Here is a 21,155-nt window from a genome sequence, read left to right as displayed (position 1 = left end):
AATAAAAAGGGCTCGTGCATACTGCCTTTGAAAAGCCTGTCTCCAGCGAACCGCCGGTGGCTCGGCCCTTAAGGCTCCCGCCCGCAGAGGGTGCACCGTCTCTTGGTGCGCGGGTTTGAGTCCCGCTGTCGCCTTGTCCCGTGTCCCGCGTCTTGTGGGGGGGGAAAAAAAAAAAAAAGGCCTGTCTCCAGTGTGCAGATGTGAAGATGGTGAAGCAAGAGTAGAAGTGTATACCACTTAGCAGGGGGAAGCCTGACAGATGGGAAGTCTGACCTGAAAGAAATATTGACTTCTGCTATTTAATCCTTGTGGTCTTGAGCTTGGTTTTGGTTTGTTTGCTTGTTTTTTCATTTATCAACTTGAATTCATAAAAAAACTTTGATGGTAATTAAATGAAATACTTCATGTGCTTAGTCCAGAATTTAACATATATATATATGTATACATGTGTATATATACATACATATATATACACCGTTTTCTACATATTGGTCATTTTAATGTGGATAATGTTTCTGGATGCCAGGAATTGGGCTGGGTGTTTTCAGGTTTCTTGGTCTCTTATCCAAAGAATTAGAAATAAGGGCTCACATAGATTTGCAAAAGAAGCAAGGTAATTTTATTTTCAGCAAAGAGACAAAGAAATAGTATGGATGAAAGAGCTATGGCCATCAATATTGACAACAGGCCACATGAGTAAAGATACTCTGAGCTCTGGTCATTGTTTGGCACTCTTTTGGTGGGGCTCATAAAAATGAGGAGTTTGTTAATAAGGGGTGTAGCTTGGGTGGTTCTCTATTTTGACTGGTAGAATAGATTATATAATCATTTCTCTACTGAACATGTCTCTTCCCATAATTCATCTGGCTTCAATCATTTACATGTCTGATCATGGACATCATAAGATGGTGAATAGAAGCTTCTCCCTAAAAGGTTACTAGAAGACACTGGACAATGCACCCCAAACTGGTTTGGCGAAGATCGAACCTTCTGTTCTTCATGTATAAATTTCACCAATAGCATGGATGGAGAACGTTCCACCATTGTTCAGAGATGAAGATATAGGTGGGAGGCTGAGAGGTCCTAAGGTTACTAGGTCAAAATATATGTATATAAGTAGTATGTGATGTGGAGGAACTGGGCTGCCAAGTGCATTATACATGAGCGGAGGATACATAAACCAAAACCAAATGGGAATCTCGGCATGCTAAACTGTCTCCTTTGCTTGGCTGCCTCAGACAATATATAGAAACTCCTTAGGAAACATTGTGTCAAAGAACCATTAAAAAATACGTTGTTGTCATCTGTTCAGGCTTGTCTTCTATGTAATTCCCTGGCCTCACTTTGAAACAGTAAAGATGAGAATAGATAAAATACCCCAACCATGTAGACAGAAAAGTTTCTATCTGGCTCACAATTCCAAGTTACAATCCATCAATCTGGGGAAGTCAGGACAGGACCTCAAACAGCTAGTCACATCATATGCACAGTCAAGAAGATGGAATACTTGTGTCCTTGCTTGGTGCTCGGCTTCCTTACCGTCCTCTTCCATAGTCCAGGGTCCAGCCCATGAAATGATGCCACCTACATTCACAGTGAATCTTCCCACCTTGATTCACAATCAAAACAGTCTCACACAGGTGTGTCTACAGGCCAACCTGATCTAGAAATTTCCTTACTAAAACTCTCTTCACATGTGCTGCTAGGTTTTATCGAGTTGACAATTGGTCCAAACAGCATAACACCCCTAAGTTTAGAAGGTTTTTTTTTTTTTTTTTAGAGGAAAATGAGGAGAGATACACAGTGATGTAAAGGAAATGTGATCTGAAGCATCTTAGCATCAGTCTTGGGTTTCTTATCCTCAGATGTTTACCTGAGCTAATCACATCTTTGTGGATCTGATGTATCGAAAATGCTGGAAGACAAACTCCTGCCCAGGTCTGAAGATAGAACTTGGAAGGGCCCAGAAGCTCAGGAAGATCTTTTTACTGTTTTACAGTTTATAAGTTTACCCTGTGCATGTGTGTCCTGCTATATAATTCGACTGAAACCTGTCTTTCTTGCCTAGATCACGGTTACAGATGAAGAAGTCAGTAACCCATCCTGTTTAGACCTCGTAAGAACTCCCCAAATGAGGAAATGCACACTCATTCTTATGTTTGCTTGGTAAGTTGACTTGGGCTGGATTTCAAAGCTGATGTCAAGTGCATGGTTGTCATTTCCTTTTGTGCACAGGTTTTCCTGCTCTTTCTTATGTTACTGTCCTGGTGTCCTGATGTCCTGTAGGTTCACAAGCGCTGTGGTGTATCAAGGACTTGTCATGCGCCTGGGACTCATTGGAGGTAACCTCTACATAGACTTCTTTATCTCAGGACTTGTGGAGCTGCCTGGAGCTCTCTTGATCCTTCTGACCATTGAGCGCCTTGGACGACGCCTTCCCTTTGCGGCAAGCAATGTAGTGGCAGGGGTGTCATGTCTGGTCACTGCATTTTTACCAGAAGGTAATCTTCCTTCACATTTAGTTGACAGTTCCCAAAGAACTTGACAAAAATTGTAAAGGATTACATATGGTGGAGAGGATGGGGTCACTCGTCTTTATGAGCTGTAAGTGCTACTCCTTCAAAAGCTTGCCCCGGGGCATGCTGGTTAGTATCGATCTATTTTCTATTTTACGAACATAAAAGTTGACAAGATCTTTATATCGATGCCTCTCTTTACTGAAACATTGGGTTTGTTTATTGATGAAAAGGTGATCATGCTAGATCTAGGACATGGTGACATGATGTGGCTAATATTGTTTAATATATTTCCCAAGCATCTACCATCCTGTGCCCCAGATTGGGGACAGAAGGAAGGTGTGACTCTTGGTTTCATATTGTTCATAGCCTGTTAAGAAACATGAACATTTAAATGATGTCAGAACAATAATGTGGTAAATTAATAGAATTGACAAAGGGAGAGGGGAATGGAGAGGATGGGGGAGAAAGAAGTACTGTGGAGACCCAAGGGAGGAGTCAGAGTTCTTCACTAACAGCCTGTTTCTTCCTATCCATTATTTTCCCCCAATAATGGAAAGTCTTATGAGTTTAGAAACTAAGGCTTCTGTGTTATTGCTAGAATCTGTATGAGAAAGCCAAAGGATGGCCAGGCTCCAGCACAACTTGGTACTGACTATAAGCTTCTGAAAAAGGGGGCTGTGAGCTCCTTACACCTGCAGCAGTTTGGGACAGGAAGGAGAGATGCCAGAGCCTAGCTTTCAGTTGGAAAAGTCTAGTTAGGATGAGAAAAACTGTTCCTTTCCGAGATGCTACAGAGGTCAATATTCTGGAGCTTGAGGGCTGATGGGTGGAGTTGAAGAAGAGGAAGAAGAAAGGATGGCTAAAGACTCCAGATGTTCAGTGAACAGCACACAGCTGGAGCTATAAGGAGGAAGCCACTTAAACTCCCCCAGCATGGTGTGAACCAGAGCACAGGAGTCATTTCTGTGTTCTGGATGTTCAGTGAAGGTAGTGTAGGAAGCCAGGTTCCTTACAGTCCCTGTGCCTACAAAGGAAGCAGTCTGTCTTTGAGAAAAGCAAGGATCAGAAAAGGCATTGCTAATGTTGAAGACATCAGAGCAGACACTCATGGCAGACGCCAGTAATTAGACAATGGTTTACAAATTCCCAGGACAGCACATAGAGAAAGCAGGTAGCAGCAGATACTTGGGATAAAGCTGCAGGTGTGCCAGTCCTCAGAACAGGAAATGAAATCGATGTGCAAATCCATCCCCCTGTGATGCCTGATGAAAAGCAGAAACTTGGGTTTCTTTCATTTTCCTCAAGTGCATCGGATTCTCAGGGCTGCAGGAATTCAGTCTCCACCAGCTGGTTGGTTGGACAGCAGACGCTTCCCCTCCTGTCTGGAGGCTGACATCTAAATGCACAGTGTAGGGCAGTTCTTCCTACAACCTCTGAGCTAGGAGCTCTTCTAGCCTCTTTCTGTTCCCCTCATCATTTCTTTGTGTCTCTCCAATCTCTACTTCTGTCTTCTTCTTGGTCTCTATCCCCAAATAGGATCAGATCCCAAATAAGGGTGAGTTCAAAGAAACACAAATAGCCCACTACACAGTTGGTGTAGCTTAAAGGCTGTGGAAGCTGGTGTAGCTTAAAGGCTGGAGACATGGCTCAGCAGTTAACAGCTCCACCTGCTCTTCCAGAATCCTCAGTTCCCAGCACCCATATTCGGTGGCTCCCAACCGCCTGTAACTCCAGGTGATTGGATGGGCCAGAATAAGTTTCAAATAGGCATCCATCGGTGTGTATCTAGTTAATATTGGTTAGTTAATTAATTGATTGATTTCTGGCCACTAAACAGGGAAAGGGATAGAGAGGAACAATAGAAACATAATTTTCCCACTCAGAGGTCTGCAATTTCAATTGAAAGTTGAAAGCTGAAGAATGCTGTAGACTTCTGTGCTTCAAAATTCTCCCTCCCTTCTCCCCATTTTGTATGTGTATTTATGTGTGTGCAGGTACAGATGTTGGTATAGGTAGGTGTTCCTACCCACATGCAGACCAAAGGTTGGCACCGGTGTCTACCTATTTCTTAGGACAGGGTCTCTCACTTAGCCTGCAGTTTGTTAAGGAAGCAAGGAGGCTTGGCCATGAGCCCCAGGGCTCCCTGTCGCCACTTCCCCAGGACTGGAGTTTCCACACCCACCACCACACTTGGCTCTTTTGTGTGAGTTCTAGGGGTCAAACCCCGGACTTCATGTCTTTCTACTCATGGGTCTGGTATGATTGGATGGGCCAGAATAAGTTTCAAATTCCCAAACTGAATTCTATGTATGAATAGAGGCCCCTCCCTTGAGCAAGCATGTCTTCCCATTTAAAGGGCTCTTGGCCTTGACTCCAGGGACAGACTGTGAGGTTAACATTAGAAAAGCCTTGCCTCTCGGCGGGGCTTGATGTCACCATAGGTCCCTGGCTAAAATCTGGTGAGGCTTATGGAGAGGTCAGCTCTGAAAATCACTTCTCTGGAAACCTTTCTTTTTATGATCTGAGGATGAACTCACGAGAAGAAAAGATGTCCCCAACTGCTGCTTCTTTTAGGATTCGTGGTATAGAAAGTAAACTTCTGAACTCCAGAGCCTGGAAAGTAAGCACTTTCCCTGTGCACGCCCATCTTCAGTTGTGTCCACTCGGTGTGACTACAGACCTAGCAGTAGGGCAAGTCTTCCTTTCAGACAAGATTATTTTGGACTTTTATTTCTAAGTAAAAAAAAACTCCGCATGCCCTAATTTACATATCCTTGTTAGGACTTCTCTCTAGACTTTGTTTTGGAGCAGATGGTATATCCAGGGGAAAGTGAAAGTTACATATTTTTATACTCTGCATCTTTTCTTTAAACGCTGAGCTTCAAGATTCTAGCTGCCTGAACAAATCCTCATCCATGGAGGGAGATCATCTCTCTGTGTTCTCCTACATGACTGTGGAAAATGGCTTAAGTGTAGTGGTCATCTTTCATCTATGTGAGCATGTGTGGGAAGAAAGAGAGGAGAGGAGGAGGAGGAGGAGGAAGAGGAGGAGGAGGAGGAGGAGGAGGAGGAGGAGGAGGAGGAGGAGGAGGAGAAGGAGAAGGAGAAGGAGAAGGAGAAGGAGAAGGAGAAGAAGGAGAAGGAGAAGGAGAAGGAGAGTGAGGGGGGATTGTGTGTCTTTTGTAGACCAGGCTAGCCTCAAACATGCTACATAGCTGAGTATGACCTTAACTTTTTAATCCTCTTACCTCCACCTCCTGAGTGCTGGGATATCAGATACATACTACTATGTCCAGTTTGTATGTGTTTGGGATAGAACCCAAGGCTTTGTGCATACTGGGCACGTGCTTTACTAGCTGAGCTGCGTCTGCCATCCTTGATATATATATTTATTTTAAATTTTGTTTGCTCTTTACCATCAAAAAATGTGTCTATTATCAAGACAACCAATGATTTTCTTCTCCATACATAACTACACATAATTTACATCTGTTAATAAACTGTTTTCAAATTATTGTAGCTTAATACCTTTGGGGCTTCACACACACACACACACACACACATATACACATACAATCAAAAGCTCTGTCCCAGTGTCCTGTATAGGAAAGAGTTGAAAGTCTTTAAGGTCAACAGCTTGTATGTAGGGCGCACCATTGCTCCTACCAGGGTGTCAAACTGATAAAACTTCCTTTTTTACTTGAATTGTCTAGTCATTTTTGAGTTAACCATATATTTTTAATGATGGTGGTAGTAGCGGGGTGTGTGTGTGTGTGTGTGTGTGTGTGTGTGTGTGTGTGTAGAAAGAACATGTATGTGTTTTAATTTTCTTAGTTTTAATTTTTTTTTTCCTATAGAACAATTTAAGCCTCAGTTATAAACCTTAAAAGATACTAAACTTATTGATGGGACTCACAATAGCAACCTTGCTCTGGTAAAAACAAAGTCTGCCTGATGCACCTACCCTGGATAGTGGTTGCCATGGAAGCAGACAGCCTCCTCTGTGGCCCATCAGCTGCAACCCAAGGCATCTGGCTGAGCCCCCACTTTCCATCTGCAGCTGCACCTGCTCACTGACAGACAAGGGTGGAATGCATTTCCTAGTCCCCTCCTGGCTCTCATGAAAAAGCAACGCCTAAATAAAACACATGTTTACAGCTGCTGTGTGCCAGAGCAGGTGGCAGCCCAGCCCATGAGCTCAGCTCTGACCTACCTCATTCCTTGATTTAACTACTGCTGGGACAGCTGGAGGTGTCCCATTCCCCAGTACATCAAGAGCACTGGGAAGTCCTCGGCCAGCTTGCCACTAAATCTTAATTAACTGGAGCTTCCCAGCAATGATCTGGGCTCTGGAAACCTCTATCTCTGCTTGTCTTTCTGACAGTTTTTGTTGAGGTTTTTTTTTTTTTTTTTTTAATTTGTTGAATATTCTCTGGAGTGACCACACATTACTGAGCTTATGTTTTCTTTCATCATTCTAATTCATGGCTACTTTTCTACCAAAAATAGTTCTGCCTTGTGTGGTGCTATGTTCCTAGAATCTAGCACTCAGAAGGATAACACAGAGTTGAGAGTTCAAGAGCAGCTAGAACATTGTCTCAAAAACCAAGGGCTGCTATACCTCAGTGGTGAGCACTTACTTGCCATGTGTAAGGTCCTGGGTTCAACCCTCAGCCCAACAAGATAATATAATTTCTAATTATACCTTCAGGAAGGTGCCTAGGAGACAAGACAATGATCTAGTGCTGTGTGAGCTTCTGCGTCCAGAGTTGCTGGTACACCCTGCTGTGCACTAACTAGCAGATGTAGTCTATTCAGTCCCTTGACCTCCCGTAGGTCCTCTAGGATAGAATGACATAGTTGCATAACTCTTTTGTTGCTTTGTTTTGTTTTTGAGACAAAGTTTCTCTTTGTAGCCCTGGTTGTCCTGGAACTGTGCTTGTCCAACCCGCAGAGAACTGCCTGCCTCTGCTTCCCAAGTGTTGGGCTTAAAGGTGTAAGTTGCCATGCCCAACTCATTGCATAGCTCTTAAGGTGTTCAGAGGCCTGGATTTTTAGAATTAAAATGATGAATTCTATCTACCCTTAAAACAAAAGAAAGAAAATGTTTCCTGGAGAATATTTGCCATGTCTCATTATTACTATAGAGGACAGGGGTTTTCTTGATCTGGCAAGAACAGTTGGTCCTGAATCAGTCTATTTTTTTAAAGTGAGCCAGTGTGTGTATCCAAATTTGGCTCTCTCTTGATAACTTCCTGGAGGAGGTATCATGGCTTCGGATTAAGGCAATGAATGACACCCACTATGGAGAGAACACAGAACTGAGGTCTCTTTCCAAATGCCCCACTTCTCAAAGTCTTGTTGCTCATGGGAAACCAGCTTAGCTGAGAACAGCTTTCTGGACCTCTGCAGAGCGAAGATGGACATCTGACTGTAGCCATGGTTTTCAAGGGGACAAAGGGAGACATCCTTGGGGGATCAAGGCCAGTGGGCTTGGGCTCTCAAGGAAAGCATTCCTGGAAGGTTATTTTGGTGCGGTGACTGCTCAGCAACCCGGTCGTTAGTTGAATTTTTACAGCCTTTCCCCACTCAGAAAAGCACCTGCCATACACTAAATGTTTGCTTTCAAATTGCCATTAGTGAAATCTGTTTAAAATATAATGTTTGCCATTTGTGCTTAAATCACCAAGGAGTTAAGTTGGGGAAACCCAATGAATATTTTTCATTGTTTTGTAAAACATTGTTGAAATCAGACCCCTAACTCTTCCCTTCCAAACATTCCATTCATAGGGATACCATGGCTGAGGACCACAGTTGCCACCCTGGGAAGACTAGGAATAACCATGGCCTTTGAAATTGTTTATTTGGTAAATTCAGAGTTGTACCCAACGACATTACGGTAATTCTGACTTACATTATTGACATTTCTTCTAAGCAACTGTAGCCAAATGTTTCCAAGCTTGGTGACATAGTAAACTGGGCTCTTTTCAGCCCCTAAAGACAATGGGCTTTGAGTTGTAGCTTCTGTCTGTTACCTGCTGCGTTTGGTGAGGAAAGTCCTGTGACATTACCTGACACACCAGAGCTGTGATTTGGGAAAAGATGCTAACTTGGGAATAGAAAGCCCAAAGCCTTCTACCTGCCCCCCCCCCCCCCCTTCTGTCTTTCTCTGACGTAGAGGCATATCTCTCTCTGGTTATGCAAGGAGTGTTCCTGGGTTCCTGCACATTGGCTCTCTTGCCTGATGCAATATTCCTATAAGCAGACCTTGCAGGGTACCTGTTGCATGTAGCTTTTGCTACCCCGCCTTAAGCTCCAGGCAGACCACACTACCAGCCCCTCTCAGGTTCCCTCCGATCTGCAGATGAAACACATGCATGAACACATTAACTTATTTTTAACCCGCCTTATTGGCTTGATTGCTGGGCACTTCGAATCTCACACAGCCCTTCCCAATACTCTTAGCTCAGCACCCTAAATCTGCCCTCAGCTTCAGTTGCTCAGTTACCTTTAGTCCCAGCTCAAAACCCTAAATCTGCCCTCAGCTTATTTATGTTTGTAACCTCCTGCCTGGAGAAGCAGCCTATGGCTGTTTTGCCCCAAATCTCATATAGCTGGTCATCTTTCCACCCTCCAAAGCATGGCAAAATCTCCCTTCCTCCCCTGCATCTCTTAGCCTGCCTCCAGGGACCCAGAAGTCCTGCCTCTTTTCTTTGGCATAACAATTGGCCCCTAGCATCTTTATTGATGAATCACAAACCAATTGGGGAACAAGACTTTAGCATCAGAACCTCCCTTTAAAGGTACCAAAGTAGCCTGTGACTGTCACGGACTGGCAGGGCTATCAAGCTGCTGATGGAGAAACATCTTTTCACCCGCACTGGGAGCTCCCTCCTGAATCACACCTTGAAGCCATGCAGAGTGGAAATGGCTTGCTTACAGCACGAGGCAGTCGTAACTTTTGAAGCTAAAAATAATAGAAAAAGAAAGTATTGACACGACTTCTGTAATGTAGGATGTCTGGGTGTTTTTATTCTTCTGAATTTGTTTTTTAAAAACTTGAGTCTGAAACTATGTTTTAATCTGCAGGAACTTTGGGGTTTCACTCTGCTCAGGCTTATGTGACTTTGGCGGAATCATAGCCCCGTTCCTGCTCTTTCGACTAGCAGCTATCTGGCTAGAACTGCCTCTAATCATCTTTGGTAAGAACTCATTTGCATGCATGAATGAGCAGCTGTGCATATGTATGTGGGGACATGGCAATGTGTGTGGACATGGTTTCAGGGGCCAGAGATCAACCTCGGGCTTGTCTCTCAGAAGCTATCCACCTTGTCGAGACAAGGTGTCTTCTTGGAATGTTCAACTTACTGATTAGCCCAGGCTAGCTGGCCAGTGAGTCTCAGAGATCTACCCATCTCTGCTTCACAGCCTCGGATTTACAAGTTCATGCTCAGTCTTTTTACTTGGATTCTACGGCCCATGCTCCTGTGGTAGATATTTTGCTGCCACATTTTATGGGCTAGCCTCAGGTCATCTCACTTAATCACTCAGAGCCTGTAATGGTCACCTGGTTTGATACCCATGACATTCATTCTGTCCTCCTATGACTGTTTCAGTTTTAAAGAGCCAGTCAGATCACCCAACATGCTAAACAGCTTTAAAGTCACTCTGCATCAACAGGTGGGATCAACCATGTTCATGTCAGCTCCTCTTGTTAGGTTCTGAGTCGAAATCAAACACTGAAATTTTTCTAAGATATTGGAAAATGAAAACATCAATTTCCAGGAACCAAATTTTGAAACTCTGTTAGCTTGTATTTAAGAGTGGACCTGAAAACTAATTTTATTCCTTAACATAGTCAATAAATAAATTTGCTTTTGATACTGCAAATTGGGCGTTTAAAAAAAAAATAGATGACACAAGATTACTTCTACACATACGCTGATCACCACTGTCCCTCATGTATCCTATGTGAATGATGTAGAACAGAGACTCACTGGTGATTTTGTTTTAGTATATTATGTTAGGTGGCTTGAAATGTATACACAAGGGCATTGGCACCATGGGAAAGAGCAAAGCAGTGCTAGCTCTTTGTTTCCAGGAGCCAGTTGTTAGCGTTTACCTGCACATCTGTTAGTCTGTGATGATGGAGAAGAAATAGTAGCAAATGCTCTTTCCAGAAGTTCGGATATAAAGAACAGCAAAGAAAGGAGATTATCAGGGGATGATGTGGAGCCGGGAGCTCATAGGAAAAAAAAAAAAAAAAGGGTGAATGTGTTCAAATGCTTCTGAAAACAGACTGAAGGTGCTGTGGGAGGTGGGGGTGGGGGTGGGGGGTGGGGGTATGGATTAAACACTCCATGAGGAATCTCCAAAGACAGGCATAGACAAAAGCTTTACCCTGAGGCAGAGAGTGATCTTAAGTGTAATGTGACAGGAAGGACACAGGAAATGAATACAGCTGAGTTCCAGGGCTGGGGAACATAGGCAAAGGGGGCTCCTATCCTCTATGTGTCTTCCCAGTGAATGGAAGAGGCCTGAAGTGGCTGGCACTTGCCAGGTGCTCTGTAAGCTCGGTCATATATCACAGACAGCCTTGCGGTCAGCCTGGTGGCACCTATAAGATTGTATTGCCCTAGTGATATCATCGATGTCTTAGTTTATCTACCTCCACTTCATGGTGGTTGCACAACAATAATATCACATCCCTCCCTACCTCCATAGGTATGTCTCCCTACCACTATATGACACCTGACTGACTCTCAGTGTACACCAAGAGCACAGGGACCATGAGTCATGCAGAAGTGAGGAAGGTGGAGAACGGTCAAGGGGGGGTGGGTAATCTGGTTATAGTAAGCAGCAGGATGAGGATGGTGGAGGCAGGTGAGGTCACAGCGTGAACATTGAGGCAGGAAGGGTGTGTGTACCTGAGTAGTCATGCCTCTCCCTCATTCCACAGGGATCCTGGCATCTGTCTGTGGTGGCCTCGTGATGCTTTTGCCTGAAACTAAGGGCATCGCCTTGCCAGAGACGGTGGAAGACGTAGAAAAGCTTGGCAGGTACTGCATGAGATTCAACACTCCCTAAATGATATGATACATCTTGTTAGGCCATGGGGCATTGATTATCCACAGGGAAAATGGCATTAAGTCTTCAGTCAGTACCCTAAAACAGTCAAAAGATTAAACGGGTTAACGTAAAAAGAACAAAGAACTATAAAAAGAACGTGGGCTATTTTTAAAACGCGACCGAGGAACACTTCCTAGTAAGGTGTTAAAACTCAGAAGTGATTTAAACCAGGGCTGGGGATGGAAACATGACAAAACTTGAATGTGCACCAGAAAGACAGCAGTGCATCAGGGTATGGACTACCCTCCAAAAGGAAAAGAAGTGGCCCCTGTCTCCACGGAATGGCAGAGATGCTCCTCAGGGTTCATTACAAAGAGAACAAAAGCACAGGACTGTAATATCAGGTCAGAAGAATCCAACAGTAATCTGTCTCTGTAGCTGCACAGAGACATACGTAACAGATGAGAACATATGTAACAGATGAGAACATATGTAACAGATGAAGACATATGTAACAGATGAAGACATATGTAACAGATGAGGACATATGTAACAGATGAGGACACATGTAACAGATGAAGACACATGTAACAGATGAGGACATATGTAACAGATGAGAACATATGTAACAGATGAAGACATATGTAACAGATGAGGACATATGTAACAGATGAGGACACATGTAACAGATGAAGACACATGTAACAGATGGGGACACATGTAACAGATGAGAACATATGTAACAGATGAGGACATATGTAACAGATGAAAGGGAGCCAGGTTATCGACAGATAGGAATAAAGTAAGATAAACAATGGTATATCGAAATTTGATGAAGAGATAAGACAATGGATGAATGAATACTAGATGAATACATAGGTTAGAAGTAAATATAAGAAAGACACAATGGATACATACATGATAAATAAGTAGTTGATAGGTAGGTAGGTAGATAGACAACAGGAGAGAAAGAGAGAGATCAAGTTTTGGAGGGAATATCTATATTGTTTTCTGGTTATATACTGATTAATTTCCAATCAATACATAAATTTGAAGAGTTATATCTACAAAATAATTTCATGTATACTTTTCTTTAACCATTTCCTTTGAAATATCTCTCAATAGAAAGATAGAAACAAGAATGTGGGATTTTTTTAAATGATCAAACAGTAATCAGTAATTCTCCCAACCCCTGTGGAGAAGGCTATGGAAGGGAAGGGTATGGTTGGGAAGGCCAGCCTCTTTCTGTCTATGTAATTTTGTAGTGTTTGATCAGTCTCAATTAGATGACATGGTTTGATGTTATTTCCATCATGAAAAATAATTTAGTGCTATAGTCAAGTAAAATATCTTAAAGGCAAATAACTAATCTTAGTGACGCAGAAATTAAGGATAGACATCTAACTTTTATAATACGTTATCAAACGTGTATTTTTAAAAGACTAAACTGTGGTCATCTCAAGGGGTTTTTCTTTGAATATCTATGTGCTTCATGGTTTTAACATATGCTCTTTCATTTAATACTCAAAACAATTTTGTAAAGTAAAAATGTTTTTATCTCCACTGGAAAATAAGAAAGGCTTAACAACATATAACTTCTGGGCATGGTGCTGATGCATCTGGTACACTAGGGTGACCGTGTTGTATGTGCTGCTGTTTTGTTCTGTATCTTATGGTGGTGTTTTCAGAAGAGTGATGAATGCCCTCGTAGGACTGGAAAGTCCCTCCCTGAGACCCCATCCCTCTCCCTCTGCAGAGGTGGACATCCATTATGAGGGTCTCGTGAATCTATCAGACCTTGAAAACTTTGCAAAGTGATTGCTAATTTGCCCGGTTTTCTGATCCTGTTTTGAAAAACTAGGTGATTAATCAATCATCACCCCCAAAACAAACAAACAAAAAACAACTTTCCAAAGCAAAGTCTCTTTTACACGCAAGATGAAACCTCATTTTCCATTGATTGCCTATTGATGGGATAAGCCAGCCAGAGGACAAGGAAGTGTTCTCTTCTTCCCACTGCCCCTTTATAAGATAAAACGAAGCTGATTAAAGTAGCACATTAATATTATTTCACCTATGAGAAGTCCCCTGAGCCTTCTGCCAGGAAGGGCCTTGCTCCATCCTGAAAGGATAAATGTTATATTATTGTATGCAATTGCTTGGTTGGTATCAGGGTACAGGGTCTGAGTCAGGCTACAGGGGTGCTGCCCAGCAGGACTGGATCACAACCACACAAGTTACAGCCATACTAGAAGACCAAAGGATAAGAGATTGGTCACTACATTTAAGTGAAGCAAAAAGACATAATGAGGAACAACATTAGTCTGTCTTAAAATAAGGAATCCAGGGGACCAAAGAATGGTGCGGTAATTATAAGCACTGACTGATCTTCTGTACTATAGGATTGGGGTTCAGTTGCCAGCTCCCACATGGTGCCTCCCCTGTAACTCTAGTTCCAGGCAAACCAACCCTCTCTTCTGATCCTCTTAGGAACCAGGCGTGTACATGGTGCACATAGGTACCTGCATACAAAACACATAAAATAAGGAAATCTAATATAAAATATGTAACAATATAATCCAGCATAAGTATATGCTAATAAAATATAATATAAATCAAGCATAAAATATATTTTTAAATATTTTTAAGTTCCACATGGTGATGGGTGCTTCTCAGGGGATTATGTATGCCTCACTTAGGCTAGGGTTATGGGTCAACAGTAAGAAAGAACTCGGTGCTCTGCATTCTTCCCTGTGAGGCATCCTGCACTCTGAGCTCTGCATTCTTCCCTGTGAGGCATCCTGCACTCTGAGCTCTGCATTCTTCCCTGTGAGGCATCCTGCTTATAGCTGCCTATTTAGTGATGGGGCAAAGCACTTGTTCCTGACCCCAGGCCACCCAGGGGTCAGGCTTTCTAACCATGGAGCTTTAAAGAATTGTAAGAGAAGATCATTTGAGTCCAGGACCCTTCCACCAGCTCCTCCATACTAACATTAGGTTAAAGTCAAAGGAGAGAGTGAAACTTTAGGAACTAGAAGGACCTAAAATGTTTGTGAGAAAACATTTGAGTTATGTATCTAGAGCATGTTAAATAATATATATAAATTATGTATTTTTGTTGGTATATATGTTGATATAGTGTTGATTATATGTATGTATCAAAAAATATAAGTGAGTACAAATTCTCACTTTTTCATGCTCATAAATTTCATAACAGAAAGTAGAGTAAATTAACTATATCTAGTCTCCACTCTTTGTGGGACCGGAGAGACAGGTCAGCAGTTAAGGGCACTTGCTGCTCTTGTGAAGGACCTGGGTCTGGTTCCCTGTGCCCCTATGGTAACACTCCAGTGATCTCCAGTTCCACCATATCCAGTTTCCTCTTCTGACTTCCTCAGGTTCCAGGAATCTATGTACACTTATGTGCATGGAGGCAGAACACTCATACACATAAGATAAATCTAAACTCTTTATACAAAGGAAAGCCAAGTAGAATTTATCATTCTACAAATTAAGCACACGTGGTCCATAGTTATCTGCTATAATCTAAAACTCCTTAGCACCCGGTTACTAAATCCCGTTAGCACTCTTCCTTCTGCAACTGCTCAGGAGCCATCTCGGGATCCGTTTCATTCCACATCAACAGTGTAGCAAACCATGTCACTCAGTAGGAATTTTTAAGAAACTTGTGTGGACCTTATATGAAAGGTGAACATAGAACTTTTTCTTTAAAAAAAAAAAAAAAGAATTATTTATTTTATGTATATGAGTATGCTTTTTTCAGATACAACAGAAGAGCATCAGATTTCATTACAGATGGTTGTGAGCCACCATGCGGTTGGTGGGAATTGAACTCAGGACCTCTGGAAGAATAGTCAGTGTTCTTAACCACTGAGCCATCTCTCCAGCCCCTGTTTCTTACTTTTGCAGTGAGAGAGTTGGGAGGCTGCGTGGGTGTGTTTTATTTTGTCTTTTTTTTTTTTTTTTCAGAGCCGAGGACTGAACCCAGGGCCTTGTGCTTGCTAGGCAAGTGCTCTACCACTGAGCTAAATCCCCAACCCCATGGGTGTGTTTTATAAGACAAGAGAAATACTGGGAAGTTTTCTTCTAGTGGTTCTTAACCTTCCTGATACTGCAACCCTTTAATACAGTTCCTCATGATGTGGTGACCCCCACACACCATAAAATTATTTCGTTGCTACTTCCTAACTATAATTTTGCTACCGTTATGAATCGAAATTTAAATACCGGATATGAAAATGCCCTTAGGCGATCCCTGTGAAAGGGTCGGTCGACCCCAACAAAGGGGTCATGACGCATAGGTTGGGAACCGTTTTGAGCTTAAGTCATTGCATGATCTTTCACGAGACTCTTCCCTGTTTGCCTTTGTCTCATCAGTTCACAGTTGCATCAGTGTGGCAGAAAAAAGAAAACCCAGGTTTCCACTTCTAATGTCTGAGGCCCCTGCGTTGCCTGGAGGACCAGAGAAGCTGAGCCTAGAATATGCAGTGTGCTTTACCTCCTCTAGGTGGCGCCCTTCCAAGGAACCGTAAAGATTCCAGAGTATTTTATAAGGTCTAAGATGAAGATTTATCACGCTACCCAAGCTTCTGGGAACACATAATTTTTCACCTGTTTAGCGAAGATCCAGTAGGTACACAGATTCTGCCTAGGCTCTCTTTCATTGGGAGCAATGTCTCTTACCCATTGGGTAAAGAGAGATGAGAAGGCCCCAAACAGCTCTCCAGTTCTCAGGACAGTCCCATCCAGGAAGCAGGATGAACAAACCAAGGCCTGCCACGTGTACAAAAGTGTGCTCAGCTAATCTGATCAAGACACAGCCGTGAAGAGTGTTCTGAAGAGTCTGAGAACTGCTATTTCTGCTTCCCTTGAGCTCCGAATACATGCCTTCAACAGAGCCTACGTGTCCGGTGCCCCTCCCCTCCTGTCCCCTGCAGCCGCTGAGGTTCCAGGCCCCAGGTTAGGCACAATTCCCTAACAAAAACAAGTCAGAAATCTGCAACACATCCGAGGGCCTGGCTGTATTATTATGAAGTCATACTGCGGTCCCCAGATCCCTGATATTTTGCTGCCTCCTTCAGTGGACCGCTATAATCACAGATTCTTTGTTGAGGAAGAAAAAAACATGGATTTTGATTTCCCAGGTCTTAGAATTTGAAAAGTAAAAGGACAGTTACGTCGTATTTGTGAATCCCATCCCAGTGATGCCTGCGGCTAAGAGTCCAAAGCACAGACTTTTCTTTATTCTGTCTCGGGAGAAACAGAATTTTTGACTTGTCTTGGGAGAAAAACAAAACAAACAAACAAAAAAAAAACAAATACAAATAGATTTGTTGTCCCTTAATGATAAAAGTCAATTGTATTCACACTTAAAAGAATTAGCAGCCGATTTATAAATGATGTCGGAGTTACTAATGAGGGACTTTTTTAAAAAAAAAAAAAAAGGCTTCTCAAGCAGAGACTCAAATGTAACACAGTATTCTATGTAGTGTGCAGTTCTTGATATATTTTCAGACTCTATGTGTGTAAAGTTGAATGGTTCTTCAATTTCAAACTCGGTGTGGTCAGGCAAAATTAGCATCAAAGGGAAACCTTACCAATGTGGAATTAAAAACTACGTATGTGGAGAGCATAAGACGTGTTTGCAACACGAGAGAAGATGTGTGTGACTGTAAAACCAATAGTTCAGTCCTGAAGCACGTGAGAACAGAATGTGAGTGTTCAGTTTCCCAACAGCCTTTTGGGTATTCATTGCCACACCCACTCTGCGTGCACAGTTTGTGGCCTGGCTTCCTGTGTGTTTCATGGCTGTAGCACAGTTCTCGTTCATTCTGCCGCCTTTGGGTTGCATTTCAAGTTGGCAGTTCTGTTTCATAACAATAAACGATTTTTAAACTGTTTTTAAAAATATCTATCCTTTCTCCTCCCTGTGAACATGTGCTACAGTCAAACACTATCCCACATAACACGTGTGTGTTGCTCACTGTCTCCAAACTGGGAAATAACGGGGCTTCGATGGTGGTTTGTTGCTCCTTTACCGGCTCCTGGCCCGCCCTATTCGGGCACTCGGATGTGACCCACAATAAAGTTCAGATTCTCGGCTGGCCTTATATTAAGTTTCCCTCACCTACCTTATGCCACGGCTCAGCTTCACATCCTGGGATCTGGGCTAAAGCCCAGTTGTTAGTACCAGAATAGAACTCGGTGCTCTGACTTTTTTGTACATGAGGCAGCTTTTAGTAGTCTCAGTGTCAGAGAGGGAGACATTGAAGATGTGTGTCAGGCTGCCGTTAGCTGACGAGGTCAATGTACCAGTGACTCGCCGAGGCCTTCGATTTTCCCCTTGGCGACACTACTGTCTCTTCAGTCCTTCATGCGGCTGGCCCTTGGGAAAACAAACTGAATCACTTCAATTGGTTGTTTTTAAATTGTTAGGGTGAACAGAGAATGTGAAAATATTGAAGAATTCCCTTTCCCCAAAAACCAGCTCAAATCAAAGTAAGTATCGAGTTTATTTTCAACAAAGGTCATAGCAGTGATGGTCTATTGTCACCAAATCCAGAAGTCCACGGACAGGAAAATTTTACCCACAATAATACAAAAAAGGGGGAGTGTCTGGGGGTGACAGGAAGTGGTGGTTCAGTGTAGTATCTCCGTTTGATTACTGTCAGTTTTTTTTTTCCAAGCACCCTGAGCCCCCTCCCCATATTCAGTAAGTTTTAGTAAGTGGATGTTTTGCTCTGTCTCCCACTTAATTAGTTATTCCTCATCTTCGTTTCGATCCAATTAACATACTCTGAGACACGGACGTAGACACCAGGCTTATTGGGGCGAGCACAGCCAAGGCCCCAAGAAGTGACTCCTTGTAAAATGTACTTGTCCTTCTCGAAGCAAACCAGAGGTCCTCCACTGTCGCCCTAGATGAGGGAGGGAAGAGTCCACATGAGAAGTGAGCTACACCTGTATATTATGGGATGCCATCTTTGTGTTGTCTTTCTGTTGGAGTCCTACCCAGGCCATGGGTTGTCAAATCCTCTCGGACTGAAAGTCCAAGGGGACAGAGATGGGTCAACCCGAGACCATCTCGGTCTCTTCTCTTACCTGGCAGCTGTCGATGCCACCAGCCAGATGCCCGGCACAGAGCTCAGTGGGTTTGACTCTGTTGTTCAGATACTCAATGCGGTTGCACACCTTGTTCTCAATCACAGGCAGCTGGGCCTCCTTGAGAAGACCGGCTCCGAAAGTCCCTGTGATAACCAGTAGAGATTGGTTAAAAGTCCCAAACAGGGTCCCCAGAAAACTTCCAGAGTGACAGAGCAGCAGGTATAAATCTCATGTGTGTAGTTACGTGGCACAGAGAAGCACTGATAACACCTTTGAGCTCTTAAAGTTGTGAGCATTACACACTATATTAAACAGGGTTCCCAAGACCTGCTGCAACACTCCTGCCTTCTTCATGGTGTTTGTGGCTTTGCTGTTTGTCCACATATTATTTCCAATTTTAAAAAAGAGACAAATACATTTAAAGAGAAGGGGCTTTAAAAACCCAAGTAAATGCTACTATTGTAATGTGTCCTTTTTCAGGCTTTTTATACTTTATTTACCACTTACATAATATCAAATATATGTATATATATTTCAAATTCTTCCCCCTCCTGCTCATTATAGCATAAAGGGGCGTGGAGGTGGGGCGGGCAGAGAACAACTTCAGGTGTCATTCATTCCTCAGGCACTGCCCACCTTCCTTTTGAGACAAAGTCTTTCTCTGACTTAGAACTCACCACATAGTCTAGGCTGACTGTCCATCAAGCCCTAGAGCCTGCCTCTGTCTCCACCTCCCCAGCACTGGGGTTACAGTGAGGCTACCATGTCCAGATCATTTTACTTTACCTGGGTTCTGGGGATCCAATGCTGTTTTCCAGATGGACACATCTGAGACTTCTCCATGTTTTCATGGAAAAAGCTCATTTTCCAATTTGGCAAGCCCTACTTGCAAGGTAAGCAATTTGCCATAAGAACAGTATGTGTGTGTCTGTGTGTACATATACGTTGTGGAGGTCAGAGGTCAATCTTGGGCATCATTCCTTGGGATAGTCTCCACATTTTATATATATATATATATTTTAGATAGGGTCTCTTACCAGCCTGGATGTTGTTCAGGAGGCTACTCTGGATGACCAGTGGGTCCTAGGGATCCAGATGCTTCTACCTCCCTAGACCTGGTATTACAAATATATATCACCAGGTCCATATTTATGGTTGTGGAGATCCAAACCAAGTCTTCATGCTTATAAGGCAAACACTTTACTAATAGAGCCATCTCCCCAGTCCCTAGGACATTTTAATATTGCTACAATCTCCCTGATAGCTTAATGGGGAATGGTTGCTTAGTGATCATGGGGTTTTCTCTCACTGTGAGAGAAACGGTTTGGAAAGACATTGTAAATGGACTTCAAGCATTTCAGATGGTCCGTTTTATGCTGTGTATATTAATGGCCTCCCCAGAGCCATAAGAAAAAATAGCTATCTTTTACTAATCATTAACTGTTCAAGGAACAAGCTGGTGACATAGTACAATTTCATTTAATTCATCTAATTAATTCATTTAATTCTTGTGCCAGTTCCAGAAAGTAGCTACTTTTATGATTCCTAATAGGCAATTAAAGAAACCAAGGCTTAGTGTGTTTAAAAAAAAATTTTTTTTTTACAGTGTTTACCTTGAACTTGGATCTGTGCATCCAATGCCCATGTACTTTACCATGTCCATTGACCCCTCCCTGGTCACAAAGGCTCCACACCTTTAGCCCTGACATTTATTTTCATTCTATGATATTTTCTTAAATTTAAGTTCTCAGAAACAACATATTTTCAAGACAGGTGTGACTATAAAAACCCCAGAAAACATCAGTCCGTAACACCCTCACGAGTGTCCACATCACAACTATTTATAAAATATTGTAATTTTTTTTAATTAGCTAATGTAATAGGTGTGAATTGTTCTGGTTCATTTTCTAATCTATATTTCTTCAGTGATGAGGGAAAGGGGAACGTTCATTCCCTTGCTTGATTTATGAGTTGTATTTCATATCTATATATATATATGTATATATATGTATATATATACATATATAGAGATATATACACATATATAGATATATAGATATATAGATACACACATATATATATCTGCTGCTTTTGTGTGCCAGACTGAGCCAGAACACGTGCAGACGTGCCAGAGGAGGAAGAACTTTTATCCAGATAGATCCGCCCAGGACTTAGCGATCTTGCCGAGAACCTAGCTTTCTAGTTTGCAAGCCCAGCTTTCTCCAGTGTTTTGTAACATGTTTTTGCTTTGCTAAGAAATAACCCAAGAAATAACGGACAGTGCCTTCCCCAGACACTGTGACTAGACTTGTCTTAGGTTCAGAAAATGTGTAATCTGTCTGGAGCTAGAAGAGACATGTCTTAAGGTCATGGGGCCAGGTGGGATGGAGGGTATTGCTCGAACTAAGACCAGGAGTAGAAGCAGCGCATCTCTCAAAGTAT

At 42.6% G+C, this 21,155-nt stretch overlaps 2 protein-coding genes across 3 annotated transcripts in view; one reads left to right on the top strand and one right to left on the bottom strand.

The window, feature by feature from the left end:
- Nucleotides 1-18,315, top strand: part of Slc22a3 (solute carrier family 22 member 3) — a 92,268-nt gene extending 73,953 nt beyond the window's left edge. Inside the window, exons 6-11 of the mRNA XM_076926654.1 lie at nucleotides 2,069-2,166; nucleotides 2,287-2,501; nucleotides 8,310-8,418; nucleotides 9,609-9,721; nucleotides 11,479-11,578; nucleotides 15,987-18,315. Coding sequence (XP_076782769.1) covers nucleotides 2,069-2,166; nucleotides 2,287-2,501; nucleotides 8,310-8,418; nucleotides 9,609-9,721; nucleotides 11,479-11,578; nucleotides 15,987-16,047 — 696 coding nt within the window. The 3' untranslated portion in view covers nucleotides 16,048-18,315. The remainder of the gene's footprint in view (nucleotides 1-2,068; nucleotides 2,167-2,286; nucleotides 2,502-8,309; nucleotides 8,419-9,608; nucleotides 9,722-11,478; nucleotides 11,579-15,986) is intronic.
- The window catches only part of Plg (plasminogen), a 40,710-nt gene continuing 37,657 nt past the window's right edge, over nucleotides 18,103-21,155 (bottom strand). For both annotated transcript variants that reach the window (XM_076926653.1, XM_076926652.1), the window contains exons 18-19: nucleotides 18,711-18,856; nucleotides 18,103-18,526 (exon numbers count right to left, since the gene is read on the bottom strand). In XM_076926653.1, coding sequence (XP_076782768.1) covers nucleotides 18,365-18,526; nucleotides 18,711-18,856 — 308 coding nt within the window. In that variant the 3' untranslated portion in view covers nucleotides 18,103-18,364. The remainder of the gene's footprint in view (nucleotides 18,527-18,710; nucleotides 18,857-21,155) is intronic.

The sequence above is a fragment of the Arvicanthis niloticus genome, chromosome 28 (genome assembly GCF_011762505.2).
Source record: "Arvicanthis niloticus isolate mArvNil1 chromosome 28, mArvNil1.pat.X, whole genome shotgun sequence".
NCBI lineage: Eukaryota > Metazoa > Chordata > Mammalia > Rodentia > Muridae > Arvicanthis > Arvicanthis niloticus.
This window is presented reverse-complemented; position numbering and strand designations above follow the sequence as displayed.